Here is a 13,379-nt window from a genome sequence, read left to right as displayed (position 1 = left end):
ACCCTTCAATCCAGGAAAGTATGTGTGTCATTTTAGATATCATGCCTTATCTGCCTCAGGTCTAGATGATCTAAATAAGTTGAACCACTTTAACACTAATCTACATGAAGTTCATGAACAGAACGGACAAGCCATTCATTATAACTTAGCTATTGATAATAAGATATATTGGTCAATAGTGGGGCTGTCAGTGGTACACAACACTGTAGTGCTATCATTTTAACTAAGTAATTATATAACAAAAACCCACCTTTTCCCAGCAGAGGTCTAGATGTCTCAACCCATGCTGAACCTTTCATCATTTTTAATTGAGCACTATTTCTTGATTTTGTTTTTTTCTTAATAAAGTTGGTTTGGGTATAAGAAAAGTGCTATATAAATATTAACTATTATTATGATTATTATTAGGGGTCAAGCCCAAAGGGCATAGGCCCCCTTTGTATCCATGAAAATTCTGCCATTTTAGCAGTTTTGGCACAAATTGGCAGTTATGTGCTATCGTTTTTCACAAAATTCGGCGATATGGTAGAGGGCCCTCAGGAACTGAAGATGAAAATCTCTCGATGAGTAAATCGTTACGATTTGCTCGATCCACTTTTCGGCCTTGTTTTGGCCACATCACAGAAATTTCATTTCCATACATGCAAATGGAGTCTAACTCTGGTTACGGGACTACAGTGTTGACAAAAAAAAAACCTTCAGCCAATCAGCATAACTAAACAAACTGACGTCATCTCCAGTCTACCTACAGTCATGTTTTCCTTGACCACGTTTTATATCTGCTTGCAGCTATATTTATTATTATTATTGTTGGGAGGCGCTAGCCCCTCCCATGCCCAGCTTTCCGGGTTTGTGTAAACACAAGACAAAAGTGAAGACGGAAAAGTGAGAACGCAAATTGGGATTGGCCAGAATGAGATGATATGATTATGTATTAATGATAAGAATGCCACTCACTCCTAACCTGTCGCTGCCAGATCCAAGAAGCTTGCTACACAAATTAGTTTCACAGCTTATTGGGATCTGGGATTGCGGAAGCAAATTCAATGACGGGGCTGTTCCTTTTTTTCAAGATACTTGGTAGATGATTGGATGGGACCGTCTGTCTATCACCGTGTGTGCGTGCAAACACAACCAATCATATTGACGTGTCTATATAGCTTCACATCCGGTTTCACACATATCCCGCCCTTAGCTCACGCTGATTGGTTCGGTACGGAACAGATTTTTGTCAGCTCAACTCCCTGAGAGATCCCAGATGAGTGCTGTGTTGGGGAACATGGTTACCCAATACCGCCCCCATCTGGCAGCGTCAGGTTAACTCACTCCCATCACGTCTCACATTTGCCATTGACAATGAAAGGAGAATTTACGTCATATGTGCCTGAAATATGATGTAAATTTGTGGCAACACAAACATTAAATGCCATTGACAATGAAAGGAAAATTTACGTCATACGTAGACGAGCAAATCGGCTTAATCACATAAATTCACATCAAATTCCATCATGGTGAAAAGATGAGTTTTTTTTAAACATTGTATCATCATGGTTAAAAGATAATATAACAACATAAGTTGACAAATTAATTCATGAAGAAGTATAGCCTATACATTTTTTATTGGATGATCTACGACAACAAGAGCGCCCCTCACTTCACACGGGTGTGATTTTGTATTATATAACATAAGACAGATGGATGCATAAACAAGTACCCCTACAGTTGAACATTCTCAAAGGATTTGAGCTTATGTGAATATACAGTATTTTAAGCAAATGCAAAGCCCTGCTTTTAGCACTACAAAGCACACAACAGCATAGTTAGTGGAAAATTCATATGGCCGTTTCTTATGCCAAATGTCAGACACACTGACCTTCTGGTGAGCTGTTTAAAATTATCATAGTGTGACCTATGAATTTGAGACAGTATGATGTCCCCACCAAAAAGCGGATGCAAAATAAAGCAAGCAAAAGAACAAACTTAAACGAGCATTCAGTGATTTGGAAAAAACCCTGGTCCGCCCCGGTAAAAAGATATGCGTGCACATGCACACACTACAGTGGGGGGACACGCGACAGGCCAACAGCACACACACCAAGGCCCTTCCACACTCGATCATGATTGGCAGAAGGCCCCTCTCTATCCTGATTGGATGAAGGCTGGGCCACCTATAGTCAAAAATCAAACCTACGTTTTTTTGACCCCCAGGGGTTAACTAACTGGGGACAGGGAGGATTTTCACAAAAAAACAAAAATAAATGATATTTGAATTAAGTGAAATCACTGAATATACCCTTAAGCCCGAGCCTGCTTCTGCTGCTGGAAGTCAGCGATTCGACTCTCCATCTCAGGTCTGAAGTGCCTGATCAGTCCCTGCACGGGCCACGCGGCGCCGTCGCCCAGCGCGCAGATCGAGTGGCCCTCGATCTGCTTACTGATCTCCCAGATCATGTCGATCTCCGACGGCCGCGCGTCCCCGCGCACAAAGCGCCACATCATCTTGTCCATCCAGTGCACGCCCTCCCTGCAGGGCGTGCACTGTCCGCAGCTCTCGTGCTTGTAGAAGCTGATCAGGCGCGCCACGGCTCTGATGACGTCCGTGGACTTGTCCATGACGATGAGGGCGGCCGTGCCCAGGGCGGTGTTGGCCCGCACCAGGTCATCGAAGTCCATCAGCACGTCTTCGCACACGCGCTTGGGAATGAGCGGCACGGAGGATCCCCCGGGGATCACGGCGAGGAGGTTGTCCCAGCCGCCGCGCACTCCTCCGCAGTGCCTCTCGATGAGCTCTCTCATGGGGACGGACATGGACTCCTCCACGGTGCAGGGGTGGTTCACGTGGCCCGATATGTTGAAGAGCTTCGTGCCAGAGTTCCTCTCTCTTCCGAAGCTCAGGAACCACGAGCCTCCGCGGCGGCAAATGGCCGGCGCCACGGCCACCGTCTCCACGTTGTTGACGGTCGTCGGACAGCCGAAGAGGCCCACGTCGGCGGGAAACGGCGGCTTCAGGCGGGGCTTCCCCTGCTTGCCCTCGATGCTCTCGATGAGTGCCGTCTCCTCGCCGCAGATGTAGGCTCCGGCACCACGCACCACAAATATGTCAAAGTCGTAGCCGGAGTCGCACGCGTTCCTGCCGATTAGACCGGCGCCATAGGCCTCGTTGATAGCGACCTGCAGGTTGGCCGACTCGTTGTAGAACTCTCCTCTGATGTAGATGTAGGCGGCACGGGCCCCCATGGCCCTGCCGGCGACCAGGCAGCCCTCCAGCAGCTTGTGAGGGTCGTGGCGCATGATCTCTCTGTCCTTGCAGGTCCCGGGCTCTCCCTCGTCGGCGTTCACCACCAGGTACTTGGGCCTGCCGTCTCCGGGCTTGTTCATGAAGCTCCACTTCATGCCGGTGGGGAAGCCGGCTCCGCCTCGGCCGCGGAGGCCGGACACCTTCATCTCGTTGATGATCCAGTCCGTCCCCTTCAGCAGGATCTCCTTGGTCTTGTACCAGTCGCCTCGTTTCAGCGCTCCCTTCAGCCTCCAGTCGTGACGGCCGTAGAGGTTTGTGAAGATCCTGTCCTGGTCCGCCAGCGGGCCGTATGTCGCCTTCCTGGGCGCCTCCTGAGCTGCTGTGCCATTGAATCTCAGGATTGAAGTCACTCCACCATGACTGACAGTGGCTGGGACACGGACCACTGCGCTCACGACTGCCCGAGACAGGGACAGCATCCTCTGCGTCGATATGTCCCGACTATAACGTACAAAACATGAAGCCGAGGGAGCAGAGCTGCACAATTTCACTCTAAAAATCTGAGAGATATTTGCTTTACCATTAGCTGATGTCACTGATGACGCTCTGACATCACTGTGATGTCAGAGCTTCATCTCACGTGTGAATCCGTGACAGCGTGCCTGACTGTGGTTCCGCCGTATCTCGAGAAGCGTCTGACCGAACGACTCAAACTGCTTACGGCGTATGTATCGCCAAGGACCCTTGCGTCAGTCCTCCAGAAATATTATTATTTATACATCAAATCAGCAAATCTCTGTATGTGTCCGAGTCCATTTTATGCCCATATATGGAAATCCTTTATGTTATATATGACGTCATATATACTGGCCTATGCACAAAGTTCTCTAGCACCATAGATGTATGTCCATTTTTATCACATTATTTTTAAATACAAGTTTTAGTAATAGTTTACCAAATTTGGAGTCAGATATGTCAAAGACTGATGACGGGCACTCGGGTGGAGTAGCTGACCACAACTGCGGAGGCTGAAGGTTCGAATCCAACACGGTGTAACTGGCTGTGTAGAGCGTCCATACACCCTGTCCGTTTGTCCATCCGTCTCTGAACATCCCATCTCCGGCACCATTGGCCTGATCGACGTGCAGAACCTCTGACTCAAATTTGTCAGAGCGGACTGTTATAGCGCCACCAGGATGTGTGGAATTTTGGGCGCTAGCCCCTCCTATATACAGGTTTGATGTTGTCTTTAGTTGAATGTTTGTTTAATAAACGCCATTGACAATTAGGGAAAACTTTGTAACTCATTACTTCATATTGTCTCTTTATTGTTAATGGCATTTAATGTTTGGGTTGGCACCGTTTGTTTTACATCACCATTACATCACTTAATCAACATGAGTTATAGACTTTAATATATTAGCGCCCCTCACTTCACACGGGTGTGATTATTCATATTCCATCCATTCCATCATACTATAAACTGATGGTTCGCTTTGAACAAAATGCCTCAAATCATGAATGCACCCCTCAATTATCATCAAACATTATTGATGGGAGGAGTTTGCAAATTGATATTTAGTGTCTCAAAGAATAATATGACTGCCATTAGCACAGTAAATAATGGTAACAAATGTATCAATGACATCACCACAAACGCCTTGGGTCATTCATTGCAGGATTTACTTACATCTTTACCTCTTAGTCCTGCTCCAGCATTTCCAGGGAATCCGACGCTCCCTTTGTCCCCCTTAAAGCCATCATGTCCCTATAAACGAAAGATATCAGTTCTGATTCTGTCATCAAGAATTGTAGCTGTCGGGCAGAAACCTTCCATGAATACGTCATCATACAAGAATGTTAAGCAAAACACGCACACACACCTGCACACACACACCTGCACACACACACCTGCACACACACACACACACACACACACACACACACACACACACACACACACACACACACACACACACACACACACACACTTATCTATAAGCTATCTATAAGCCTAATTACATGTTCAAAATAGGGAGGCCAGGTGTGTCTGTGGGTTTTATAAATATCGAAACAAAAAAAAAGTATGAATGAGAGCTTGTGACTAAATAACTACAATGGATCCATTGAAACACAGGTTATTTTGTCCATTGTCTTTAAAAGTAACCATTTTAGATATAAGGTTTCCACCAGACAGTGACACAATGCCAAAGTCCTTCGTCAGAGGAATTCATATCTGTATTCAAAATTATGTAAATGGGCGTGTGCTTACCTTTGGTCCAGGTTTGCCGGATAAACCAACATTTCCCTGCAAAGGAAAGGGACAACATAAATTCCACTCTACTGCAAGTTCACTTTGATCTCCAAAAGCCTAATATCTCCCCCGGAATTCCCCTTTAATTAGGCTAGTGGTTAAGATGTTGGCTTTCCATAAGATGTTTCCACGCTAGAGAGGATTTCACAACACTAAATCAAATGGACCACATTAGATCGTGGTTACACTAGAGGCGAGGCTGACGTGATCTGTGTAATTGGTCCACAGCTCCACACTAATGGTCATGATAAAATACCACACATTTTTTCTACTCAGTCTGTGTCTCATAGGAGGGCTGTGGGCGGGTGCAGTACTAAGTTTAGACCGTTTTTGGTTTGGAAAAACCCTCACGCTAAACCTAACCTCCTACGGGGCAGCACACCTAAACCTAACCTTAACCCATGTCTAACCAATGACTAGTCTAAACTAAGTATGCACCCCCTGTGGGCAGTTCAGAAAACCGCCAACCAGTTGACAACATCGTTAGGCAGATTCTTTTTTAAACAAGATTTTTTTAAATTATATATTTAGATTTGTATTATCGTGAGAACAATGGCTTCCATTATCGCAATGCAACTTTTCACTAGCTTAGATTCACCATCAATGATGTCACTGGGAAGTCGGGACCCCCCTGACAGGCACTTGGAATTGTAGGAGTTGAGGCATTACATTCAGTTTGTCTCGGTTCCACAGATAAATATTGTGAAAATAGCTGATCTGCATGCTCACAACGTGAGCTTGTAGATCGGCTATTTTTACAATGATTGCCACTTTCTTGTATTATTGGACAACATGACGAGTTTTTGAGGGCCTATGTCCAGCTTTTGGTGTGTGTGTGTGTGTGTGTATTTAAACACAAACTTTGTCCTAACACAAACATTAAATGCCATTGACAATGAATGGACAATTGCGTAACACAAGCATTGAATATGAAGGTGAGGATGCAAATTCTGATTGGCCGCAATGAGATTATGTGATGTACGATGATAAGAGCGCCCCTCACTTTTATAGTATAGTGTGTTGATTACTTTTGATGAAGTAATAGCCCATTTCTACAGAGCCCTCAAGTGGCCATCATGAGAAACATGATGACATTATTTATCTTGACCGGTCGAGATATTATTATCTTGACCGGTCGAGATAAATTATTTTTCTCACCATGGCCACTTCTTTCTTCCTTTTTTTTTTAGACCCTTAAAGTCCTTAAATTGTCATTTCACTGTCATCTGGGGAGTGGGGACCCCCAACAAAATCATGTCGGGACCGACCCACAGGTTGAGAAGAACCACTGTGTTAAGACAATTTGATTAATACTGTTATTACGACTCACCCTCTCACCGTTCTCTCCTTTCGGTCCTTGTTGCCCAGGAATGCCGAAGCCAGGACTGCCCTGGATGAACGAATGGTAAAACACAAAACCTCTAAGACTGACCTTTATCTGAGAGGACTACAGAGACTCTTGACAGAAAGTAGCTCATAACATGTCTATGTTGGATTTTTATGAAACAAAAACTTTGCAGATATAAAGAGGATAGCCTAATTCAATCTCTCTGTACGACTGGAATGTTGTTGAGTTTAATGTCGTTTAATACAATCAGAGAGGACTTTTCTGTTTGGATGTATGGACTGTCAAGGCCCGGAAGTAGTTTTTTGCCATACAGTAGGCGTTCCCGGATAACTTCTGGGTATGGTGAAGTCACGTGCATAGCCTCTATATAGAGTTATGTATTAATACGATAAACAACAATAGGATGATTTATTGTTTGTACTGTATCAACTAAACCTTGTCGCCTTTGACTCCTTGTTGTCCCTTTGTTCCTTGGGGCCCAGCAGGTCCAACTGGACCAATGTCACCCTGAGAAGCACACACACACACACACACACACACACACACACACACACACACACACACACACACACACACACACACACACACACACACACACACACACACACACACACACACACACACACACACACACACACACACACACACACACACACACACACACACACACACACACACGACACAGCAGTTAAATCCTGATGCTAATTAATTGCACAAAATAAAATGTATCGCACAATACACATTTCTCTTGTGAAGAGCGGGGAAATTCTCCCCACAAAGTCAAAATGACTTAAATTGTAATCTTTTCATGTCCGCTATTAATGATACCCTGTGGATTAAATATAAAGCCTGATCCCACGAGATTAGATCTTAATTGTGTTTTGACCACCAAACAGTTAATTAAGCATCATGCTTCATCAGGCAGATAGAATAGTCCCTCCATTAGAATTACATTTCTAATACTGCCGATGGAGTGCGTGTCCGTGTGTGGGAGGTGACGAGCGAGAAAGAATATTTAAAAAAAAGCAACGACATTGAACCGGCTGAGGAGTTGTGTGGAGAGAGAGAAGAGAACTGGAAATGGAGAAACACCACCACGGTAAGACGGGAGTGACGTTTCATTGGAGCAAGGCAGCTCAACATAGGGTAGCTTTTGTCGCTCGTAACGCAGTGATAAAGTGTTAGGCGCTCAGTTTGTTTATTGTTATTTCAGTCATACAAGAGTATTGCACAAAAGTTGTGAAGATAGCATATCTGGGTAAGTTCACTATTTTGAAATGTTTAAAAAAATAATAATAATCACACCCGTGTGAACTGAGTGGTGCAACTCCCCCCCCCCCCTCCTCTCCTCTCTCTCTCATTAGCAGGCAACAGTGCAGCACTAATACTATCTCTCTCTCTGTTTCTGGCACAACAGCGCCCCTACTGGTACTCATAGTCATATACTGGTTCTCATGGCCAAATAGGTACATAAATGAACACGGACATTGCTGTTCCTTGGAGTGGTTGCACCACTCAAAAATAATGATACATGTCTCTGACTTGAAAATTGGGGTCAATTCATACCCAGTTTAAGTGGGTTCGGCTCTCTCCAGACTACAAAGTGACATAGAGGTTTGGGGGGGGGGGGGGATGTCGTGACATCCCAAAACAATTTCAGCGTTCCAGCGTTTTTTCCTCATTCATTCACTGGTTCGAGTTTGATTTGTTGGACTCACCCCGAACCGACTTAATTGGGCCTTATATATTAGTGGAGTATATGAATCGACCCTTACTTGTTTGACATGAAGCTATAGAGCAGGGGTCCTCAACTAGAAATGTTGAAGGTCCACAAATATGGTCCAGTCTCATGCGCACGCAAATAAAGTTGCGGGTCGCGGCCCGCGGGCCACAGGCCCCACGGGGTGGGGCTGCCCCCCTCGCCCCCCACCCTTAGAAACAACTATGCCTGTTTAGTACAGTCAAACCAAGCTATACAAACCGGGTCCCATCCCAACCAACACTGGGGTGGCAGAGTATGAAAATATATTTTTTCACTTTAACAAATATTCATTATTCACACCTCCAAAAATCTAATTTATTTCATTCAACTGAATGTGTGAATGTGTCACTGCTAGTGAGCCAGTCAGCGAGACATTGTCATCATGACATGCCGGCCCATAATACACACAGTCAGAGTGTTAATTGCGTTTCTCGGCATTGATCGAATACAACGGAGAATTCAACTCGCGGTTGCGGTGACTTTTCTTCTTCTCTTTCTTCTTTTTTTTTTAAATGTTTTTTTGTGGCTTTCGCCTTTATTTTATATTTTTTATGGAGGGACAGACAGTAGGCTGACAGGAAATGGGGAGAGAGATGGGGGGTCACTCCCACTGAGCCACGGCCCATGCAGGCCTTTTCTCTTTATTCTATCATTTCTCCAGGGTCCGCAGAGAGGTGTGCCGCGGTCCGGTCGTGGACCGCGGTCCGCCTGTTGAGGACCACTGCTATAGAGACTAAGAGCTAAGACAGATAAACACAAACTACTGAAACATTATGAGTGTTTATGTAGGTGGGAGGAGGCTATTGGTTCTCAGACCTCCACACACACCTGCAGTATACGGTTGACTTACCCTGGCCCCCTTCTTTCCAGTCGGACCAATTATCTGTTGTGATGAAAAAGAAGAAGAATGTTTGATACTGTTACTGTATATGGCACTGTTGGCACAGCATTGAAGTAATGCTGATCAAAACAATCCTAAGACTAATGTACGTCAATATTATTCAAGTAAAATGGATTATTAAATGAAATGAATTAATTACAACATGCCTGTAGGCAATACTGGAAGGCAGCCTTCTCTTTCAAACGCACGCACGAAGCGCTCACTTTTCCTTTCTATTTTTTGTGTACTGTTTGTCTTTTGTATCGTTTTTACGATGTGCTAAATCAGAGGTTCTCAATGTTTTTGGCTGGGGACCCCCGGAAATGCTTTGGCCATGTCTAACGACCCCCGCCCTGCCCCCCACCCCATTTTCCAGCCAATCAGTTGCAAAAAAATAATAATTTGGGGACCCCCAAAAACCGCGGGTTGAGAACCCCTGTGCTAAATAAATAAAATAAACAGTTTTGCTATGTTCTGCCATCACATTAATCTAGATAGATGGTTGGAAGCTGGGAATGTGATCGTTGAACAGAATCGTTGTGTAAAGAAGTGTCATCATGCTGAAAGAAAAAAGCATGTGACTGCTTGTCCTATAAAATGTATCCTCCAATATCATAGAACTCTTTATAAATAATCTGTTTGACCTCTAGGTCAAACATCACCAAAGTGGTGATCAACCTTTACAGGATGTAGAATGCATGGTGATTTGTCCTACCCCCTTGGCGGGGTCTCCAGGAACGCCTCTCTGTCCCTCGTCGCCTTTCTGTCCGTTTTCTCCCGTCAGTCCCTGAAATAATTAAGTATTGAATCCGGTATCAAATATAATTTGCATGCGATTATGGTCTAATAATATATTCAACTTAACCACTTAAAACCTACACTGAAAGTCTCTGCCAAAAACAGCTGATCTACAAGCACACAAAGCTCACATATTATCGCTATGTGATATTCTGGATCAGTTTATGTTATCCAAACGTTCACCACCCCAGAATAGGGTTCAACTTTGATCATCACTCTAATGGAAAGAACCAAACAAGAATAAACAGGATGGACGAGGTTCTGGTACTGAAAGAATCTCAAGGCTGGTGGAGACAATAAACAGGAGGGGCGATATTCTTGTACTGAAAGAATCTCAAGGCCGGTGGTGCTCAACGGTGGACAATCACTCTGATAATCTCCTCGTGTTATGCTGCCTTAAAATTAAAAAGCAACGATGCAAGACATTAACAGCCAGTCTGTCCGCCCACTGAGGTCTGACACCGCCGTGGCACGCCAATGGATCCAATTATAACAGCCCTCTGTGTGCCCTGCAGTAACAATGGGAAATCTTAAGGGCTGAATGAATCAAAATAAAAAGTTTTATCGGTATGTTTCTTGGAGGTCTACTCTACTACTGTATGAAACGCTTCAGATAAACAGGTCACATCTCAGTGGTGGAAAGGAACTAAGTACATTTACTTAAGTACTGTACTTAAGTATAATTTTGAGGTACTTTCATTCCAGTATTCCAGTACTTTTATGTCTTGTCCTATGTCCACGACATTTCAGATCCAAATATTGTAACTTTAGTTACGAGTTACTTCGTAGATTTTGATTATTATTATTAGGCTATAAAACATACTTCAGCCCTATATATATTTTGACGATTTGAAAATAGCCGATCTACAAGGTCCCAATACGTCTCGAGCTTGTAGATCTGCTATTTTCCAAATAGTTTCATACCTTAGAAAACTTGAAACGGGACATTCTGCACAACGAGTACTTTTACGTTTGGTACTTTAAGTACATTTTGGTACCAATACTCAAGTAAATCTAGATTATTGGACTTTTACTTACTACATTGCATTGCAGAATTGATACTTTTACTTAAGTAACAAATGTGAGTACTTTTTCCACCACTGTCACATCTCTATGTTTGGATCAAAAACAGACGGCTACATATTTAATATTGAGATGAGTCAGTGAAAACTCAAGGACACAACCCCGGCGTGGGTGGAGGTGACTAGGGGAGGGGGAGGGGGGCTTACTCATCACTGTGGTCAGGAGAGTTGTACTGTTTAAAGTTTAAAAACATGCATTTGTTTTCTGTATACTGATGTTTTCATTGTTCAGTGATTTGTTGTTTTGTCAAAAGACCGACCTCTTTGCATTTATTACTTCACAATATATATATTTATTCTTATTGTCTTATTTCACCCACAAAATGATTCCCCTTTGCCAGGTGTAATTTGTTTAGTTTGGTATAATACTTTCGTTTTGATATAAATAATCATTCGGTGGGCGCTCGGGGTGCAGTGGTAAACTGCCTGCCCACCACCACCACAGAGGTTGTGCCCCACTCATCTGACCTATTGAGCGGTCAGCATGGGTGGGCCAAATGCATGCTTTTCCATTAATACCCTACCGATATTAATGTTTTATTATCAATACAATATCAGTGTTTTGCCATTTATTTGGGGGCCCACAGGTTGAAAACCACTGAGGTAGTCTCTCTCTTCTTAGGGACATTTTGGGACGTGTGGAAAACTCACTATAAGGCCATGTGGTCCAGTTGGTCCAGCTTCTCCTATATTACCCTAAAAGAAATAAATAGAGTTTTTATTACATATTAGAAACAAGTCCTAAATGCATCCAACATTAAATCAAAACACAGGTCAACTCATGTTTCATGAAACAACTCAAATGGTGCGATTGGCCCTACTTCCTCATCTACCAATTAACCAGTCCTATTAATTATAGAGTGAATCTTTTCGGCTTAATGAAAGCAAGAGGGAGCAATAAAGGACTGAACTCACCGTGTCGCCCTGATCGCCTTTCAATCCCTTCTTCCCCTGCAAGTGAAAAGAAACAAGCACTGAATATTAATCCATCATTTGATAGAAATTTATATGCAGCTGATGGTGGGGCTGTAAGTCTAAAGCCCAGTTGAGTTGTTCTGTTTATTCATTTTTTTTTTTTACAAATAGAAGTAAATTCAGAAATAAAAACAGAGTGACAAATACAAAAAGAAACTAAAACACACACATAACAAAACACAAACTCCAAATCAAGACAACCAAAGAACATTCAAAGCACAACAAAACAATAAAAACAATATATAAAAAATAAAATAAAAACTCCAATATAGTCAATATACATAGATCATGGTCACAAACATCATCCAGACAAGACAGGTTGGGCTGTCAGGCGACAGTTATACAGGTTCAATCGGGGGCACAAGTGTAAGGCGGTCAACATGAGATAGAAAAGGCACTCCAATTTAGTCAATATACAAAGCAGATCTCGGTCACATCATCCAGACAAGACCGGTTAGCCAGTCAGGCGACAGTTAATCAGGTTTAATCAGGTTCAATCGGGGGCACAAGTGTAAGGCGGTCAATATGAGACAGAAAAGGCTGCCATGTTTTACTGAATTTGGAGATTGAGCCACGCAATGTATATTTAATTTTTTCCAATTAAAAAAAAATGCAGTATGTCAGATATCCAACGGGAATGTGAAGGGAGGTATGTTTTTTTCCAATACATGAGAATAAGACGTCTTGCCAGGAGCGTCACAAAAGCGACAAGGTCAGATTGATATTTAGGCAGGGGGATAGTATCAGGAAGGACGCCAAATAGTGAAATAATAGGGGATGGCTCTATGGGAAACTGTAACACACAAACTAGTACATTTTTGGCGAAACAAAATCACGGACTTGCAAGTAACGGAAAAAGTGGGTTCTGGGTAGCTTATACTTTTGAACAATCTGGTCAAACGAAACGAACGTGCCACCATCAAACAAATCTTTGACTGACTTAATGCCATGATCATACCAAATTTTAAATGCCCGATCTTGT

At 43.3% G+C, this 13,379-nt stretch overlaps 2 protein-coding genes across 2 annotated transcripts in view; both read right to left on the bottom strand.

The window, feature by feature from the left end:
• col7a1l (collagen type VII alpha 1-like) overlaps positions 1 to 13,379 on the bottom strand; it is a 76,759-nt gene that overhangs the window by 2,564 nt on the left and 60,816 nt on the right. Inside the window, exons 41-48 of the mRNA XM_083758072.1 lie at positions 12,338 to 12,373; positions 12,074 to 12,118; positions 10,258 to 10,329; positions 9,513 to 9,545; positions 7,336 to 7,407; positions 6,883 to 6,942; positions 5,511 to 5,546; positions 4,937 to 5,006 (exon numbers count right to left, since the gene is read on the bottom strand). Coding sequence (XP_083614198.1) covers positions 4,937 to 5,006; positions 5,511 to 5,546; positions 6,883 to 6,942; positions 7,336 to 7,407; positions 9,513 to 9,545; positions 10,258 to 10,329; positions 12,074 to 12,118; positions 12,338 to 12,373 — 424 coding nt within the window. The remainder of the gene's footprint in view (positions 1 to 4,936; positions 5,007 to 5,510; positions 5,547 to 6,882; positions 6,943 to 7,335; positions 7,408 to 9,512; positions 9,546 to 10,257; positions 10,330 to 12,073; positions 12,119 to 12,337; positions 12,374 to 13,379) is intronic.
• Positions 2,296 to 5,008, bottom strand: LOC310853591 (NADH dehydrogenase [ubiquinone] flavoprotein 1, mitochondrial-like; the record flags this gene model as incomplete). The annotated part of the gene is made up of 2 exons (XM_083757974.1): positions 4,929 to 5,008; positions 2,296 to 3,739 (listed from the first exon to the last, which is right to left on the bottom strand). The coding sequence occupies exon 2, from the start codon at positions 3,715 to 3,717 to the stop codon at positions 2,296 to 2,298; it is 1,422 nt and encodes a 473-aa protein (XP_083614100.1). The 5' UTR covers positions 3,718 to 3,739; positions 4,929 to 5,008.

Source organism: Protomyctophum parallelum (genome assembly GCF_964188405.1).
Source record: "Protomyctophum parallelum genome assembly, chromosome: 22".
Classification (NCBI taxonomy): domain Eukaryota; kingdom Metazoa; phylum Chordata; class Actinopteri; order Myctophiformes; family Myctophidae; genus Protomyctophum; species Protomyctophum parallelum.
Note: the sequence above shows the minus strand (reverse complement) of the source record. Positions and strands in the feature narration are given on the sequence as shown.